Genomic DNA, 19948 nt, shown 5'->3' with positions numbered 1-19948 from the left:
CGACAGAGCTTCTTTTTTAACATCCATAATGAGCAGCAGCTATCTTGTGGGAATGAGATGATCAGACACTGTAAGAAATGTCCATAGAATTAACATTGAAATGATGTAAAATCATGACATCAAAAAAACTGTAAATGGAAATTAAGGTTTATGTATTAAATCTTAAAGTATTAAAATATTATCTCAAAAAGTAGTTTGTTTAAGAATTACAAAAACTTAAAATACAGTACCAGTCAGAAGAAACTGTGTCCAAACTATATGTATTGTATATTGTCTCTTTGTTGTTGTTGTTTTTTTTGACACTATTAAATATATTATTTGTTGAGGGTCCTTTAAATGTGGTTATTAAAAAAATATGGACAGATATGTGGGAAGTGGGACATTTTAGAGTGAAAAAACACATGTTAGTGTTCTATGACAAGAAACCTTTTGGTGGATCTTTTAACAACATCTGAAACATGATAGAAGACACTGATTTTGTTGTTGTTGTTTTTTATATTATATACTTATATTTACTTTTTTTGAAATTTTAAATCTGTTAAATCTGTGTTCAATTTAGTGAATAAAAGCCAACTTCTTGTTACCTACTGATCTAAGTGAAGGGGTCAGCCCTGAAATTAGCCTGGCTGGGCTCACTTAAAGTGGACCAACCTTTAAGGTGGACCATCTATTCTCACTGTAGTAACAATCTCAGCTGCTACTAAACTGAGTGGAGAAATGTCTGGCTGCTGAGTCTCTGCTGAGTTTTGCTGCTGTCATACATACATTTATTTTTCTTTCTTTTTTAAGACAAACTGAATTTGACTGATGTGTACATGACCTACTTAACTCATAAAACACCCTCTTTTTTATCAGCATCACACTCACCCCAATACATAAAAATGGTTCGAGGCAACACACAATTCTCCCTGAATAAATATGGTATTTGAACCAATCATATCATGTCACGGGCGGCTGTGGCTCAGGAGGTAGAGCGGTCGTCCTCCAATTGGAAGATTGGCGGTTCGATGCCTGGCTCCTCCAGTCCACATGTCCATGTGTCCTTGGGCAAGACACTTAACCCCAAATTGCTCCCGTTGCTGTGCCAACGGTGGATGAATGTGAATGAATGGTTAAATTCCTCCTGATGAGCAGGTTGGCACCCTGCGTGGTAGCTCCTGCCATCAGTGAATGTGTGTGAATGGGTGAATGACATGTGATGTAAAGTGCTTTGAGTGGTCGTAAAGACTAGAAAGGGGCTATATAAGTACAGTCCATTTACCATTTAACTGCGATTGTGGCAAAAAATTGTTTTAAAATGACAATAATATTGTTTATCGCAATTATTTCTGAGACAATATATCGTCCAACTAAAGTAGTTATCGTGACAAGTCTACTTATTTACATTTTACATGAAATGTTTCTACTGTACCTTCTCAGTGACACTCTGCGTGTCGATCTGCTCTCGAAGCTCCTGGCTCATCTGCTTGAAGCGCTCTGACCTTTGACCCTCCCCTCCGCTGCACACTGCGCTGCGATAGGCCTGAAGCAACAGTAGCTGCTTCTCAGGCACCAACAGGATCTTACTGAGCTCACTGGAACCGCTGTCTCCGCAGGTGAGGACCTCCAGCATGGCACCGGTCAGAAGAACTCCCTGTGGAATACACTGAATCACTGTTTTGTCCCAAGCAAGCACCAGTAAGCTGAACATGAACATGAACTGCTATCTCTACTGAAACCGACACATTTCTGAATTCTATCTGCGTCCTTTTGTTTTGATGATCAATCATTTTGTGTAACAACCCTGCAGTAATTTCAAACCTTTCCTGCTTTCATACAGGACAGGTTTAGTGTGTTAGCCTGCTGTAGCTGGGCCTTTTTTACCCAATGAGGCTCAATCTCAGAGGTTAAGAAGGTTAACTTATGTCCGATTTTTTGTCTAACACATAAAGCATTTCTTCATGTTCAGATTATTATTATTGTTATGTATTAGGGACTACGGATGCAAATTAGTGGCTTTGCTATAATCCGGCAGGTTTACAGAGATGTTTAATATTGATGTTTATTGATGTGCACTGTCCCTATCCAAAAATAAAGCATTATTATTATTATTATTGTTATTATTAGGGCCCGAGCTCTGACCAGCGAAAAGCCCTATTGTATCTCTAAACCAACATGCATGGGGGGGCGAGGGCCCGTTCACCGCTGCTTGCAGCTTTAATTATTATTATTATGTTCTTTTAGCAAGAAGAGTAACTCAAGAGGAAAATTCTTCATACTGCTAACTACAAAAATCTGCAACTTCAACTAAACAACTAAACAAAAACATCAAATACCAAAGAGTTCTACATCTTTTATTGAAGCTGTAAATAGGAGCATACTTTTACCTTTTTCATTTATATCAACTTTCACAGCACTAGTCACAGTAACATTCTACAGGCATTAAAACATAAACACAACCAAGTGCAAGTGATGTAAATCAGCAGGTATACCTCCACCTCCTTTAGGGCCTGCTGGTCGTTCTTCTGGTTTCCAGTGACTTCAGTCAGGCCTAAAACTCGGGACATCAGTCTGAGCAGAGCCTGCCTGTGAGCTGCTTTTGTTGGGTCCTGTAAAGCCTTGTGAATCAGACCTCCATCCAAACTGTGGACACTTCCGAACAGCTTCTCCTGAAGGGAAATGAAGAAAAACAAGCATATGCTCCATGTTCACTAAAGCCAAATACAATACTAAAGAATACTAATTATAATAATGGCTGCAGGCCTCTATTACTCTCTATAACTGTAAAGTCCTGACAGGATACGGCGCCAAAATATGCCAAAAATAACACCAAATATCCATTCATTTGTAAAATCAACCGCCTTTGAGAGCCTCTGTGCAGCAATGTTCTAAAACTCTTGTTAGCATAGCTCCTTTAGCAGCAGAACAGTAAATGTGAGCAGAGGAAAAGGTTAGCAGGAAGTTGTCAGTCTGGTGGTAAATGTACAGAACAGATTACAGTGTGTCAACAGTGTTATCACCTAATTCATAAATGTCATACATGTCTATATGTGTGTGTGTGTGTGTGTGTGTGTGTGTGTGTGTGTGTGTGTGTGTGTGTGTGTGTGTGTGTGTGTGTGTGTGTGTGTGTGTGTGTGTGTGTGTGTGTGTGTGTGTGTGTGTGTGTGTGGTGAAATATGTATGTGTGTGTATGAATTTACCTCAAGATGAAGCACTTTATCTCCAGGTTTATGTCCAGTGTCTCTTGCCCCTTGAATCCAACTGTGGGCCCCTCCTCCCTCTCTGGAAGATGTGCCAAAGATAAGACTGTATACCTATAGGACACACACACACACACACACACACACACACACACACACACACACACACACACACACACACACGATTCATTATATATTTGAATATGACATCTTGCAACAATATAAAACTATTAATATGTTTTCATTAAACGCATTAACATTATATTTAACTGCAGACAGTGATGATTAAATGTGATTTCAGTTGAACTTCAAGCCTTAATGCTGTAATAGAATGAACATGTCCTCACTATTTGGATTAACAATTATTTGGAGCCTTTCATTCAAAATCAACTCTAAAATAAATACAGTAGAATGGAAATGAAAGATATGATCATTTAAGCAGATTTATTTAGACTTCACTGACTTCTTAAAAGCACATATTTGTCTAATTTCCTCATTAACTTGCACTGTAAGGATTAGAGGAAGAGAAAGTCTATTAATTAATCCATCAATTGTATTATTTTACAATTAATCTAAACATCCTTGTATCATTAATCATCATGTATATTTTCTTTCATCTTAATGTTGCATTTTTATTGAGTTATTAAAGCTGAATGTGTAAATCCATTGAATAGTCTTATCACTCAGTGCTGACAGAGATCAGTACAGAACATTTTAAGCATGTCAAACGGCCGGCTGCTGTCAGATACATGTTGTGTGATTAGACTCACTCTAGAGTCAGTAGTGGATGTAGCTGTTTGTCTCTTCCTGAGACAGATGTATGCAGGAGTCACTGTAAGACACCAGCCTGTAATTACTGCAGTGGAAGTGTGAGGCCTTCACTCAACCTGCTGCAATTACAATCACTGCTGCACAATTCTGTGTTGGTGCATGTTTCCAATGTGATCATTTACAATACTGATGATTTCACTTAGCACAGCTGTGGCTCAGCTGTTAATCAGAGAGATGGACATTTAACCAATGGAAATGTTTAAAAGTTTGATCAGGGTCTAGTGACTTAGTTGATTCAAATTAGCCAATCAGTGCAGTGTGTTAAATGACATAGTGAGGCCTGGCAGACAGATAACAGGAAGTGAATATTTAAAAACGAAATCATCTTTTCATTATAAATATATGTATGCATATATCCATAATATTTCATTTCAAGAAACTGCTGCAGGCATAAAAATATCATAAAGACATGAATTGAAATTCATAATATAGCTATTATGGCTATTCTTTTTATTCAGAATTATTATAATGTTCCCTTTCCTGCATATAAACTGATATAATAAACTCAACCTTGAATTATTCAAAGCTTTTTTAATAAAATGTATTATCATATTATTTTCTCCCTTTCTGTCATCCTTTTTCTTTTCGTTCTTTTTTCTTTTACTCTATTTCTATTTCATACATAATCCTACTTTGTTTTTATAAAACTATTATTGTCACTATTATTGTGTGTGTATGTGTGCGTGTCATGTATTATAATAAATAAAACAAATTAAGAAAACACTTGAATGCAGACAAAAAACGCGTGCTCCTCCTTTAATCATGTTCATATGCTCAGTCTAAGAATCTCCTTATAAAAAGTATTTATACCAAATGTTGAAGCACAGATGTGTTTAGAAAGCATCAATAGTTGATCTGACTGATCAATAAATGTGATTAAACCTTGATTCATGTTTCAGAGAGCAGAGAGAGTGTAGTTTTTAGCTTTTTCACCAAAAACAGCTCCTATCACACAATATCATGTCCTATTTTACCTAAGACATGAAAATATAAAATAGCAATAATGTATTTTATAACTTTATGGAAGTGTGGGGTTTATTGTAGAACCATTAGAGCCATCAGTCTTCACTGCTACATCATAAAAAGAAATCCTCATAACTACTATCTTATTAAAACTATTAACTATTCATTTCATGAAAAGGAAGGAAGGCCAGACAGATATCTAAAGATGTTTTTCATCCACTAAAGTTTGAGTTGCTCCCATCTGGCTGTCGATTCAGAGCCCCGAGGGTGAGCAGTAACATATATAAGAGGCCCTTTATCCCTCATGCCATACATGCACTGAATGTAAAGTGATGCACTATGTAGTAGTGATAAATACTCACTAGTATTTATTTATTATTCCATTATTGTTATTTTCAAAAGACACCTTTTAACAAGGTTTTAACTTATTAGAATGGATGCTGCTCTTTTATTGCCCCTTTGCACAATTGTCAGTTGTATGTTTTCTTTTTTTTCTTTTCTTTTTTTTTGTGGTGTTGGTGTATGTTTGTTTGTAATGTCTGTATGATATGGTGTGCAATGTCTGTATTCTTAATGTATTGGAGTCAATACAATTCAATTCAAAGACACGTCAATAACAGCTTCAATGGACAAAAATGTGTAGCATCTATACATAGAAGTATAACGTAATATATTTTCATTTTTGTGCATTTTGGGCCACTTTAGGAAAAGTCATCACATTTCAGAATAAAAGACATTTGGGTTGTTTTTACAGCTCTCAAATGTCAAAACGGGTGAAATTTGACCTGAACAGTATATAAGGTTTACCAAGTCTATTAACAGGAGAAGAACATTATATGAATATATTATTAGCTGCTGCAGGACAGTGTCACTGTGCAGATCAGTTTATGACATCATCTGAGAACATGCAAAACAAATACGTTCTAACATGATGCAAAAACTGCCAGCCGGTCTGAGCTGAGCTACACACACACACAAGTCACCTCTCTCAGGCTGACTGGAGTGTTGAGCAGCAGGCTGGCTGTGGAGTCGGACAGAGAGATGTTCTTCACCAGGAACTGCTGGAAAACTGACTGGTTCTTTAACACACTGGCCAGCGTGAAGCCTGCACATAACACACACACACACACACACACACACACACACACAATGATTTTAAATTCAGCTTTCTGTCTGTGAGTGGAAATTAAAGATATGATTAATTAAGTCGATTTAGCCTTCACTGGCTTCTTAAAAGCACATATTTGTCTAATTTGCTCATTAACTTCCATTGTAAGAATTAGGAGAAGAGAAAGTACATTGAGTGATCCACTGATTGTATTATTTTAAAATCTATCCATGTATCATTAACATCAGCTGGAGAAATATGTCATTCATAGAAAGATGCTGCTTACAGACTGTGTAAAGTGAATTCAGACATTTCCTTCTAAACACATTAAATAAGTCATAAATGTATTTCTAAAAAAGGTGTAAAAAGCATTTCAACCATTTAGATTTGAATTGTGGAGCTAGGCTTCACAAACTGTGTTTCAACATTTCTGTGTTCAGGATTTAGTGGGCGGGTCTGATTAGCATAAACCCGCCCCTGCTGCTGTAGAGGTATAAATACATTCAGCGCACACTACTACTACTACAGTCTACAGATAGCCAGTTAGCTGAGTTAGCCGCCAAGCTAGCCACCGAGCTAGCCGCCGAGTTTGCCACCGAGTTAGCCGCTGAGCTAGCAGCTGAATTAGCAGCAGAAAGCTCTCAAACATAGCGTCCATGTTTCTGGTAGAGGTGGTGACTTTGATTGACAGGTGATACTTGGTAGGGGGCGGGGTTTCAGTGCACTCGGTGGGCACTCCCACAGTGTTTGGGAGCAGAGAAAGAGGCTGATTTTTACACAACTTTGAAGCTTAATTTCATATATTTGGTGATTTTTTTAATCATTCATATTTGGCAGGGTGGTTAACAACACACTTTTCTGTGGTATGTCAAACTCAGAACACATATTTATTCTTACTTTACACTGACTTTAACTTTGTCACAGTGAGTAAAGACCCAGGTCAGAGAAGTAGTGATAGATCGGTGATTTGTACATTGTTTAAAGCAGGCTGTAGGTCAGACCTTGGCTGTTGTTGTAGTCTGGTGGTACAGGGGTGGTGCTGAGACTCTCCAGGTGCTGCTGCAGGGTCTCCAGCTCTTGTCCCAAACCGGGTCGGTCTGAGGTAAAGAGTCGGTTCTGCTCAACCACCTCGCTGATCCGCTCCAACAGCTGGGTCACACTATGAGAAAAAAGAGCCTCACATTTAGTTCAACATTTTTCTGATGGTTGGATGAGGATTTTAAAAAGAGTGGATGGAGGAAAAACAGGAGGAGAAATCAGAACTTAATGAGTGTAGAGAGCTTGGAAATGAAAATGGAATGGATTGTGTAACTGCAGGTGTGTGTAGGTATGTAAGGGAGTACAGTGATGAGACTGTGTGTCATAAGGTTAAGCAGAGACAGATTAACTGCTCGTCTGCATGAAATTATAAGTACTGAGAGTCTTTCTTTTTTTTTCTTGCTCTGCTAAAAGTGTTTTTAATGTTCACTCTGTCAGGCAATTAGCATTATTAAATAGCAAACCATTAATGGTGCTATGTTTGTAAGTGTGTGTGTGTGTGTGTGTGTGTGTCTAGTTACATGTAGGAGCAGCTGTGTTTCCATGTGTCTACAGCCAACTTTCCACCCAAATGTAGAGCAGATTTGAACCATATTTCCATATTTTTAATTCTCCATCTACTGCTGCTAAGTGCATATTTGGAGCTGAGTAGGGTTAGGGTTAGGTTTCCTTAGGTTAGGGTTATAGGGTCAGGATTAGGGTTAGGTTTCCTTAGGTTAGGGTTATAGGGTCAGGATTAGGGTTAGGGTTATAAGGTTACGGTTAGGGTTAGGTTTCCTTAGGTTAGGGTTAGGGTAAGGTTTCCTTAGGTTAGGGTTATAGGGTTAGGGTTAGGTTTCCTTAGGCTAGGGTTAAGTTTCCTAACTCCTCCAGTCCACATGTAGATGTATCCTTGGGCAAAACACTTAACCCCAAATTATTCCTGTTTCTGTGCCAACGGTGTATGAATGTGTCTCCTCCTGATGAGCAGGTTGGTACCCTGTGGTAGCTCCTGTCATCAGTGTATGAATGTGTGTGAATGCGTGAATGTGACATGTAGTGTAAAAGCTCTTTGAGTGATCATAACTACTAGAAAAGCCCCATATAAGTACAGTCTATTTACCCTCTGAGCCAAAGCCCCACCCACACACACACACACACACACACACACACACACACACAGTATAAACTTGGAATATGTTGAGACAGCTGACCAGTGTGCTCAACAACATTTGATACTGAGTGACAAATAATCAATAAAGGGCAGTGGAGGCCTAAGGTTAGAGAAACACAGTTGTGAGAGTTGTCAGTTGTGTCTCTTGGACTTGGCACAGCTGCCTTAACATACTCCAAGTTTACGCTGGGATAGGATCAAGCTGAAGAAGGTGAAGAAGCACCTCTTGCCCCTTCCTCAGTACCACCTCTGAGGTTCCTTTAACCCCAGCTGCAGCAGGTCAGACTGTACTGCACTGATCATCTTCCAGGTATAAATGTGTAACCGTGTGAATGTGATCATTACTCTCTCATTATTCTCTCGAATAAATAAAGGTTTAAAAATCTGTACACTGTGACAGCTGTGTAAAGCACACAGGATTTCTAGTGTCCTCCACAAGCTTCTTTCCTTAATTGGATCCTTCTATAGGTTTAACTCTCCAAACAGCAGCTTTGTGTTGACAAGTCAGCGCACATGTTTGTGTTTACACTAAGCATTTTTATCTCAATGAAGCAATGTGCCACCCAAACCAAACAGTGTGGCTAATTCATGTGTTTCTCATAGTTTTTGGATGATCACTGAGCACTATGGCACAGATATCAGTCTTTGATACACACACAATACTTTATAGTAGATCAACGTGCAATGTCTGATCCTGTCCACTTGCTCCCTCCGGTAACTGATCACACTGTGTCTAAAATTCACACTGTCTGAACACACCTTAATGTTATCCTTCCAACATTAGAACTACATTACATCCCATTCCTGATATTATTTATGTCTGCATTTTATCAGCAATAGACGTTATTGTTAGTGGCAGGGTTTGCTATTCCTGTGCAGGATTCAAATAATTGAGTTTCTGTATTAAAACAATAAGAGTCTGCTTGGCTGCATTATGACCTGATACACCAGCTGCTCTTCTACTGTGTCTTTAACAATGTAGCTGCTAGTCCAGTCACAATCATTACGTTATCGACAAATCATACAATAATGTAATTATCGACATCATCATGTCTAAATATGGACTTATGAAATGATACATGGACATTCCTTGATCATTTCAAACCTCAGTATTGCCACACTTCACATTAGCAGCTAAGAGGCTATTCATGTCACATTGGCTAAACAAGTAGTGTCCTCCATTCCTCACTGTGTACGTCCTGAGTGGAGACTGCAGTAACCACCCCTAACCCAATAACTCTGTCCCCAACCATAATGACAGTCTGTGTTTATACACAAGTACTTCCCACCCCCCTTACATTATTATACTATTATATTATCATTATATCAGTGGTATAAAATGATCTTCAAATGATAACAATATCGTTTATCGTAATTATTTCTGAGACAATATATCGTGCAACTAAAGTAGTTATCATGTAGCTGCTAAATCAGTGTTTGCTGCCTCTAAAATTCTGGGCACTACTGTAAACCATGTGTTATTACTTACAGTTCTCAACCATGACTGAAATGTATACCATTATAATTAATTATAATTAACAATTATAAATGGCATACTGTATTTTCACTGATTTGAATTAAAGGTTGAATATGTAGAATATTTATTAAAGCTATATTTTTTTAAAATAATACATCCACAGGGTACAGAATGAAAGTATTGCTATCCTATTTTCCATTAAAAAAAATTTAGTCTGAATTAATATTAAACATTTTTGACAGGTTCGACAATGACTTTCTGACACGTTCTGTTTACATTGTACCAGCCAATTAGAGGCCGGAATTGCGGGTTACGCAGCTACTGAAGGCTGGCACTGGGTGAAATGGAGTTGTTTTTTTTTTTTAAAGTATTTGTTGCCTTTATTATACAGGTTAGTAGAGATAGACAGGAAACAGGAGGCAGAAAGGGGGGCAATGACACGCAGGATAACCCGAACCAGGGTCACCTGCAGCGAGGACTGTAACCTCAACACATGTGGCGGGTGCTCTTCCCACTGAGCTAAACTCCGCCACTTGAAATGGAGTTGTAAACAAGCAGAGCCGTGTTGGACTCACTAAAACCAGCGTTTTTTGCTCTCAAGTACAACTTTTCATCACAAAACTTCGAAGGTAAGACAGAATATCTGTTAGTCGCTGTAAATAAGTGGTTGTTTACCTTTGTATTCTTTGGCTGCTGGTTCACTGAGTTTTTAGCGCAATAATAGTGGTACTGTTGAACTCGCCAGGGTCTTAGCTTCCATATGAGATGCTATTTGTTTGTGTACCATGAAGTATCAAAATGGTAGCAATGGAAATGTGGAGAGTGGGTTGACTTTCTGACGATATTCGGATTTTGATATTTGATCATTAATATGCTTAGTGTTTGAGTTGTGTTTGGTGTGTGTAAAAATGACGTGCTTGTAGCAGAGTTTCTCCTATTTAATTTGATGTGCAGTATGACTGTATTGCTACATAATTAGGGCAGCGTTTTATGCCTTTTTCTGCGGGGAGTCTCAGGGTCTCCCAATTGGGGGACCTTGGAGTTTAACAGGTTTAACTGCTACTCCCACTGCCGTTACAATGTAATGTACCTCGGTGGTTTCAAGTCAGTTACAGCGAGGGTATGTTTGCTTCCTGTTTTCAAAATAAAAGCACCAACTCTATCGTTATGGTTTTATTTTGTGAAAATGGCCAAGTGCGTTACTCGCTATGGCTAACTTGAGTGGCTCCAAATTCGCAGGAACAAAACTTTAAGCAGGTGTTATTTGGACAAATTAGCATCACATTGTGGATCTAAAGGGCTACTTTCTCGCCTAAAAAGGTTAGACATGTGGATAAAGTGGTATATTTACAGAGTTAGAGCTAAAATAAAATCTGCTTCAGCCTGCTGATTTCAGCTTGGGTAGGAACGAAATGCATTATGGGTTATCGTGTAGTTTACTGACTGGTCTGCTCACGCCGATCAGGCTACAGAAACAAGCAATCATTTTGAGTTGGGAGCTAGCTAGCTAATCGATTACACACCACTCAAGTTGAAGACTGGCTAACGTTAAATACTGTTGTAAAATTAATTGGTCGAAATTAGTCGTTACCCTGTATGATTCATCACTTGACATGGCGCAGGCTGATCGATTGACATACTCGGGAACGAACCTGGCAACTCGACTGCTGGAATTATTTTTGGTTGTTGCGACTACGATCTCGAGACACTAGATGGCGGTGTTGTGCTCATTCTCCATATTCAACCTTTAATCAACTCTGTTACTGCGGCATTCTAGAAGAACTACACAGTTCCCGTTGAAAAAAACAAAAAAACAGAACATTATAAAGGACTCTTCTCACCCTGGACACACTCTGTTTGAACTGTTGCCATCAGGCAGACGATTCAGATTAGTTAAAACAAGGACAAACAGATTCAAACACAGCATTTACCCTACAGCAATTACTACACTCAATACTGCTCATTAATTAATAAGTAATACTGTTTACAACTGACTGTAAAATAGGGATGTGCAATGATAATATGTAACCTTATGTGGGTATGTGGGTATACTTGGGCTGTTTTTATATATAGTATTTATTTTTTATTTTTTTTTATTTTTTTTTTAAATAAATGTATTTTATTTATGAATCTATCTGTACATGTACATGTTCTCTGAGGATGTCACTGCATTAACTATAAATCAGTCTGACAATGTTCTCCATCTCACATCATTACCATCTACTGTCACTTATTTGTCTGGGGGGAAACCATCCAAGGGGGTGAATGCTTTTTCATAGGCACTGTATTTGTTTTAATTTTAATGCTTTGGTGGATGTATAACGTTGACATGGATTCAGTGTGTTAACTGTTCCTATAGCTGTACAGACAACTATCACTACATGATATTAATTGCAGTGAAATGTTGAAGGTTCCCACTTTGCTCATCCGATACTGGATAGGAGTTTAGGTGGGATGTTGTGAGCATCTTACACACTGATATCTACGGTTTCTATGGTGATGCAGCTTTCATCTGATCTTTGAGTCCTCGCAGAAGTAACAAAAAAAACAAATCATTCAAGACAAAGTGAAAAGTGGCAGCTGACAAACTCTACTCACGTGGAGTTCTTGTATTGCAGGAATCCAAACTCGTCCCTCTGTCCATCGGGGCACAGCGACTGCATGATGGGAATGATGCCAGCTGAGGTGAGGGGGGCCGCGCTGTAAAATGCTGAATGGGGGGAAAGGAGGGACGAACCAAGAGAAAAAAGACACACATAGAGAGAAGGATGGGAGGAATAACGGATTAAGAAAAGAAGAGAGGGGATGAACAGGTAAGGTGTTATTAAAAGAAAACCAAATAGGACAACGAGGATGAAAGAAGACAAAGGAGACATTTTAGTGTTAAGAGTTGAAAAGGATGAAAGAAAGGCAGTGAGGCAGCGAAGGGTGAGAGAGGCTGTCACATGACCACGCTGAACACACAGGCCTTTCATCATGTCATTGTACAGAAATGGGATATTTTAACTAATCAGTCTGTATGTGCTGGCTGGACAAGCTTTCAGCCAGGGAAAAAAAAGAAACTTGCTAAAAGCCCAATGTTTCCATGGATACTGTGCTGAGTGTGGAACCTGTACATCCGCCCACAAAAACACGTCCTATTATTCTACAGCTCACTCACTCTCATGTCATCTCTTCTGCAGAAACAGGAGAAAGAACAACATTTCCTATCTGGAGCACAAATACAAATACATCTATATCTGTAACAGGTGCATAAACAGCTGCTAACACACTGTTGCATCTGTTTTCTTTATTAAATATATTTTATATATCAGTCATAGTAGCTCATTTTCTGCTAAATGAGTACTTTTACCACTTAAAGCACATTTAGCTGCTAATACATCTGTACTTTTCCTTAAATAGGATTTTAAGCAGAAAAGCTATTATTGAGATCAGTACTTCCACACAGTTAGCTGTAAATCTGATCACACTGTTCATCTTAATACCAATGGTAATGACGAGGCAATGACAACAAATCATGAAACAAAGTGTAGAAGCAGGACGTCACTTGTTTTTCCTCATTCTTTACTCGTAAAATGTCAACTTCTTAAGAACGTCCGTGTACATTCGAGCTGGAAGCCGATCCCAAATATGAGAGTGGACAACGCAAACAACACATAGAAAAACCTTAGCAACAACCTAAGCCACAAAGGTTGTAGATCTGACAGCTATCTTATTTATGAACACACAGGAAAGACCAACGACAAGGTAGAAAAAACCATCTATAGGCTGGCAGCTCCATACTCTGGTTTCTGATTCACAGGCAGTATTTCTAGACACGTTAACCTAAAATTTTCGAACTTTGACCTTGTTTATCATAGATACTGTATACATAGTCATAACAGTATATAAAAAATAAAAAAAACATTAAAAAACTGGATATGGCCCTTTTAAAGAAACAGTTCAAAATGTGTTTTATTAGAACAGGTCTAGCCATTGAATATCAATTGTTAATTAATATGAATGATGGAAGGCCAGTTCAGGTCATTGACATCTGTCCTCTCACACCACTATGCTGAGGAGAAAGATCATCAAGTCAAGTGTTAAACTCAAGTCAGAATCATCATTAAGTTAGACATAAAGCACTGTATGGAACACGAATTTCAGAGAATGAGCAGCAGTTTAATAAAGTGCCAGTCGTATATTTAAAAGCGTCCAACTGCGCCTTTTCTTACAACTCATCAAAAACCACACAGGTAGGGACTGCACGTTTGATTGAACAGAATATAATTAAATCTTCTGTCTTGTATGAATCAGCATAATTCAGAGTACTGCAGAGAAACAGAATGCAGTGAGGTACATTTGTGCCAGATCACGATTTGGTTCATTCATCTTTAGTAAATGACCGCATTGGACATAATCAATAGTACGATCTGATATTTCAGTGTTGGTGTGGTTCCTACGACATCATAATTAATGTTCCTGGAGCAACCTGGAGATCTGTCACTAGAACTACTTTTATTGGACGATATATTGTGTCAGAAATAATCGTGATAAACAATATTATTGTCATTTGAAGATGATTTTATACCACTGACACAATGATAATATAATAGTATAATAATACAAGGGGGGTGGGAGGTACTTATGTCATCATGGTTGGGGACAGAGTTATTTACCTTGAATTCTTCTACAGTCTCCACTCAGGACGTACACAGTGAGGAATGGAGGACACTACTTGTTTAGCCAATGTGACATGAATAGCCTCTTAGCTGCTAATGTGAAGTGTGGCAATACTGAGGTCAAATGATCAAGAAATGTTCATGTATCATATGATAAGTCCATATATAGACATGATGATGATGAATTACATTATTGCACGAGTAAGTCATAGGAACAACATGTGATTGTGGTATCAGATCGTGCTCATCAATGTGAAGACTTTCCAAGACAACTCTCAATATTAAATTGTAATTTGAGCATCATATCAGTTCCTCCTCACTGCTGCACTGCAACAAAATTATGGATTTCAATATGAACGCTATAAAAAAGATTTATTTCAAGTGCCCATGTCCCTAACAATATGTTTATATCAGCAATAAAGCGACATCATGACTTCTCACTGCAGCTTCATTGTGCTGCTCATTAGTTTAGAAAGGTGACAGTGTGAATATCAGATTAGGTTATTACAACATACTGTATGCGTTCACATCAGTATTCAAGTGTGTTCCTCTCTGTCGAGGTGAATGAGTCAGGATACACTACAGGTGTAGGGTCAGGGTTAGGGTTAGAGGAACACACTCAACAGGAGGAAACAGACACATTCATTTCCACACACAGATTAGACATACACATTAGTCCTGATCCATAGCCATCGTACTACTCATGAAGTAAGACCACACAAAACCTGAGGTTAACAGTCACCTGTTGGCTCATAAAAGTTTGAATTTCTTGTCCAAATGTTGCTTTAAAAGAGCTTCAACAAGCCTTTCCCTCAGTAATGGAGTAAGCACACATAGAGGCCATGGTGATGGAGTGCATTGCTTCTTGTCTTCTCTGCTCAGTTGTACCTGCTGCCTCCAACTTTTTCTCAACTCTGGATGCTCCTTGGCTCTTGAGCTCCTCTTCTGACTTACCTTCTGATTGCCTGATCAGAAATGTTGTAAGGAGCTCCTGTGTGTGTGTGTGTGTGTGTGTGTGTGTGTGTGTGTGTGGCTGGTTGAGGGTTGAGTGATGTTCCTCCCACTTCCAGATAATGGACTCAACAGTCCTTACTGGAAGATTCAGCAATGTAAATACATCTGTAACCAGGTTCATTGATACGTTTCTCATCAATCAGGTTGAGAAGGTTTTGGGAACGCTCTTTGCTTTTACCAATCATGACATGTCTCTTTATAGCTCATCAATATACTGTAGTAACCCAGCTGATATGACTAACATGACTTTCTAACTACTCATGGATTTCAGCTGGTTCCTTGTCTTTCCTGTTTTATTCCACTTTATTCCACAAAACTTTATTTATGGACTTGGATTTCTTTATGTGTGTGAATTTCTTGACTTAATACCAAAGTCTGGTGCAGATTTCACGTGAATATCCTCACTGGAAATATATTTACTGAAAAAAATGTTGACACGTTCAATACTTCTTCTTTCTGCTGTTTAGCAAAGCTTCTTTATTATAAGTACAAACTATTATCAGATTGTATTGATGAAAGCAGAAGATAAGATTGTTCAGTCCTAACTAGAAGAGGCTGAAGTTCTAGTCAGTATTACTGAAAGCAGATTGTATGAGCTGCTGAGTGACAGAAAGGTCATGTGGTATGATGAATTATAACTGGATCAGGACTACACACACACACACACACACACACACACACACACACACACACACACACACACACACACACACACACACACACACAGAGACAGACACACAGACACACACAGACACAGAAACACACAACCCTAACACAGGATTAAGAGAACCAGGAGATCACAATGTTTTAATAATTGAATCTGGTCAGCCAGATCATGTGTCAGGATGACATGAACTGATGACACTTACACACTGGTCCATCCAATATTGTTGAGAACATGCATCATGCGCAGGTACGAAGAAAGAAACAGATTTGAAAGAAAGAAGAGCAGAAACAAAAGGACAAAAAAAAAAAGACAAAAAAAGCATCAAAATCAATTGGGTGCTACAGTACAATGACAGCAGGCAGTAACAGTCAGAAGGAACTAAAACCTTTTTTACAAAGTGGACTCAGGACAGTGTGACACATGACTGAAAGGTGAACAGCACACAGCGGGAGGCAAACCACATATTTGGAACAGCAGCAGCAGATTAGTAGAAACATGTTTGTGTCTGTTTGAAAAGCATGAGGAAACTACACTGAAGTACAGAATATGTGTATGACTGCAAGCAGATCTAGGCCAACATGACTCAGCAGCAGTTTTCACTTTCTATATTTAAAACAACAACATAGTGGAAGTTAACACAGAGGGAGGGACAACACAGGTACACCAGTGTAGTCCAACACCACCACCACCACCCGCCCTACCACCACCACCCCTACCACTCCTCCCACCACCTCTACCACTTCTCCCACCACCCGTACCACCACCCTTACCACTACTACCACCACCTCTACCACCCCTACCACTCCTCCCACCACCTCTACAACTCCTCCCACCACCTCTACCACTCCTCCCACCACCTCTACCACTCCTCCCACCACCCCTACCACTCCTCCCACCACCTCTACAACTCCTCCCACCACCTCTACCACTCCTCCCACCACCCCTACCACTCCTCCCACCACCTCTACCACTCCTCCCACCACCCCTACCACCACCCTTACCACTCCTACCACCACCTCTACCACCCCTACCACTCCTACCACCACCACCCCTACCACCGCCACCCCTACCACCACCACCACCCCTACCACTCCTCCCACCACCTCTACAACTCCTCCCACCACCTCTACCACTCCTCCCACCACCCCTACCACTCCTCCTACCACCTCTACCACTCCTCCCACCACCCGTACCACCACCCTTACCACTCCTACCACCACCTCTACCACCACCACCCCTACCACCGCCACCCCTACCACCACCACCACCCCTACCACTCCTACCACCACCTCTACCACTCCTCCCACCACCCGTACCACCACCCTTACCACTCCTACCACCACCTCTACCACCCCAACCACTCCTACCACCACCACCACCGCCACCCCTATCATCTCTACCACCCCGACCACCACCACCACCCCAACCTACTGATGGAGGTGCCTCAAAGCAAACACCCCCAAAGCTGATAAGACTGTTTTCACAATAATCCTGAGCTTTATTTTCAAAGCTTTTACCATCATTACAATTAATTGTGATCAAAATACAGTCCCTCCCTCTACTAAACTGAAGCTGCGCTGCTTTCCAAAACACACGACTGAAGCTTGGCTAAGCATGTTTAAAAGGGAAGAGGAGGGGAATCTGATTGGATGTGATTCAAAATGAATTCTTAATGGCATAAACAGATGATTTTAGAACAGCCTCATGAACTGTCCTCATGAAGGTCACTGTCTAACTGGGGATTTCCACTGGGTCCGTCAGCGGCGCGGAACGGCTGTGCTACGGTTTAGCTCCGTCCTCTGCCCTGCGTCAACTCACACCGGGAGCGTTACAGCAGCGGACCGGAGCATGCTCTGGTAGAGAAAGCTGCCTTTTAAAATGACGTTGTCTGTTAATACAGTAATTACGGCAGCACAATCAAACCCGAACGAGAGCCTTTAGTCTACAGCAATTACTGTAGTAGCAGCACAACTAAATGGCCCGGTTTTGTTAACTTGCTCAATTTTGGTTGATTTGGTAATTTTCTTTGATTTATGTGCTTATCCCATCTGTCAGTAGGCTACGTAGCTAGATGGAGTCTTTATCTGACTGTTTTATTCATGTTTGTTGCTGAAATACGATCGGGAGGCTGCACGGGTTGTTTTATTTTGAAAAACGGAAGTTTTATTTTGCTGATTCAGTGTCGGACTTCCTGTCTGGTGCAATCTGCTCTGTTGAGCTTGTCGCGAGTTGGCAACGGCTCCGTCAAAAATAGAAATGCTACCTATCGATAGCGCTGCGGCGCGGGAGCCGCTGCTGAGACGTTGCTGACACGCTGCTGAAACGTTCCCGGTGGAGATACTCTCATTGATTATAGTGTTACCTATCAGCTCCGGTGACCGCGGCGCAGCTGTAACGCGCCGCTGCCGGACTCAGTGGAAATTGGGCTTAACGAAGAGGAGGGGATTTATTGTAGGCTGAGTGATGTTTTCTTTCAAAATAATAATAATAAATAATGTTTTAATTTATTATTATTTGGTAAATGCAAAAATGTTGATAATGCACATATGATTAAAATGTTCAGTTACAACATAGTTCATTATCTGATCTTTACTGAATACATTTGATTTATTTTCAGTTTATGCAGCCCTGGCTTTTGCTTAGTTCATTGAAAGAGGAAACAATGAATGTGTTGAGATTAAAATGGTTCATTAAAGATGACAACGTTATTCCTTTGTGCCTAAGATTAGCAGCTAGCTGAAAGCTGTAGTCTGTTGAGATGCCCTCTAGTGGACAGAATGTAAAATAACTATGTTTACAGTGGCGTTGGCAACACATAAGCTTGTGTATAAGTACAGCAATAATATTCAAATATAATTTGAATTTAAAAGATAATAATGGATACAATTTGAATAGGATTATAGAGGCCTACAATATCTGCTGGTTATTCAATACACTCGTTATGGTTATGTTTAGACACTGGCAGCACTTTGTTAAGGATAAAGAAAGATCAGATTCTATCAGGTTGTTGGTTTAAGACAGAAACAAAGCCAATATTGATGTGAAGAATATATGTTTATTAATACTTGAAAGCAGAGAGTGAAAGCAGGATCTGTCACTAACTTTAACCAAATTGCTTTTGTTGCCTTAAACTAAACATCCATGGCAACCAGGATGTGAACCCTGATCTCTGCTGTCAGAGTCCTGTGTCTTTCACCCTGACCTTCTTATTTTCTATTTATCTTGTGGTTTTTTTTCAATATGCAGCTGTATGCAAGACCAGTCCCGCCTGAGACAAGCATGTTCAGCCTCAGTGTTTAAGCATTATGTAACTTGTGCATCTGTCAAAAATCCACTGTTTTAAAGCTTGCCATAAATCTGAATGGTAAATCTGGCTCAGTGTGTAAGAAAGCTAGTGCTGCCAACCCTTTACAATGGAAAGCAGCTGACTTTACTTGAAAGCTGCTCGGTTAAGTCACATGTTAATTTACTATTTTTCTATCTTATATTGGTGACTTGTTTCAATGGAGAGGAGAAAATGGCTGTCCAAAAAGCTGATACATTTTTCACAAGGCTTTTTCTTGAAAGACAGTTTCCAAAGGCATTTTTAAAGTCACTATATTTTTTGAGAAAGTTGCCATGTTGTGGATAGTTTGAACGATGTAGCAACAGTAGCAATAGAAATTGAAAGGAGGAGCAGGCTTACTGATCGGTTAGTTCATTTGATGAGTTCTACATTATTATTATTGATATTAATGAAGGCCAAAACTATGAAAATAAGACCCAAACTGCAGTTAACCTTCATCAACAACCCCGCTGTCTATGTCTGCCTACCTTCTTTGACGGGAATCGCCGGCTTTTTCTGCCTCAGACCCAGA

General features: G+C 39.6%; 1 protein-coding gene across 5 annotated transcripts in view; it reads right to left on the bottom strand.

Moving 5' to 3' along the window:
• abca2 (ATP-binding cassette, sub-family A (ABC1), member 2) overlaps positions 1–19948 on the bottom strand; it is a 129933-nt gene that overhangs the window by 58162 nt on the left and 51823 nt on the right. For 2 of the 5 annotated variants that reach the window (XM_053326127.1, XM_053326128.1), the window contains exons 2-8: positions 19905–19948; positions 12348–12459; positions 7083–7240; positions 5957–6078; positions 3180–3293; positions 2472–2648; positions 1412–1633 (exon numbers count right to left, since the gene is read on the bottom strand). The exon at positions 19905–19948 is cut by the window's right edge and continues 50 nt beyond it. In XM_053326127.1, coding sequence (XP_053182102.1) covers positions 1412–1633; positions 2472–2648; positions 3180–3293; positions 5957–6078; positions 7083–7240; positions 12348–12459; positions 19905–19948 — 949 coding nt within the window. Of the gene's footprint in view, positions 1–1411; positions 1634–2471; positions 2649–3179; positions 3294–5956; positions 6079–7082; positions 7241–12347; positions 13018–19904 lie in introns of those variants that run through there. The other 3 variants (XM_053326126.1, XM_053326130.1, XM_053326129.1) reach the window with 2 other exon arrangements.

Source organism: Scomber japonicus, chromosome 9 (assembly GCF_027409825.1).
Source record: "Scomber japonicus isolate fScoJap1 chromosome 9, fScoJap1.pri, whole genome shotgun sequence".
NCBI lineage: Eukaryota > Metazoa > Chordata > Actinopteri > Scombriformes > Scombridae > Scomber > Scomber japonicus.
The sequence above is the reverse complement of the archived record's forward strand: the minus strand, read 5'-3'. Positions and strand labels throughout refer to the sequence as shown.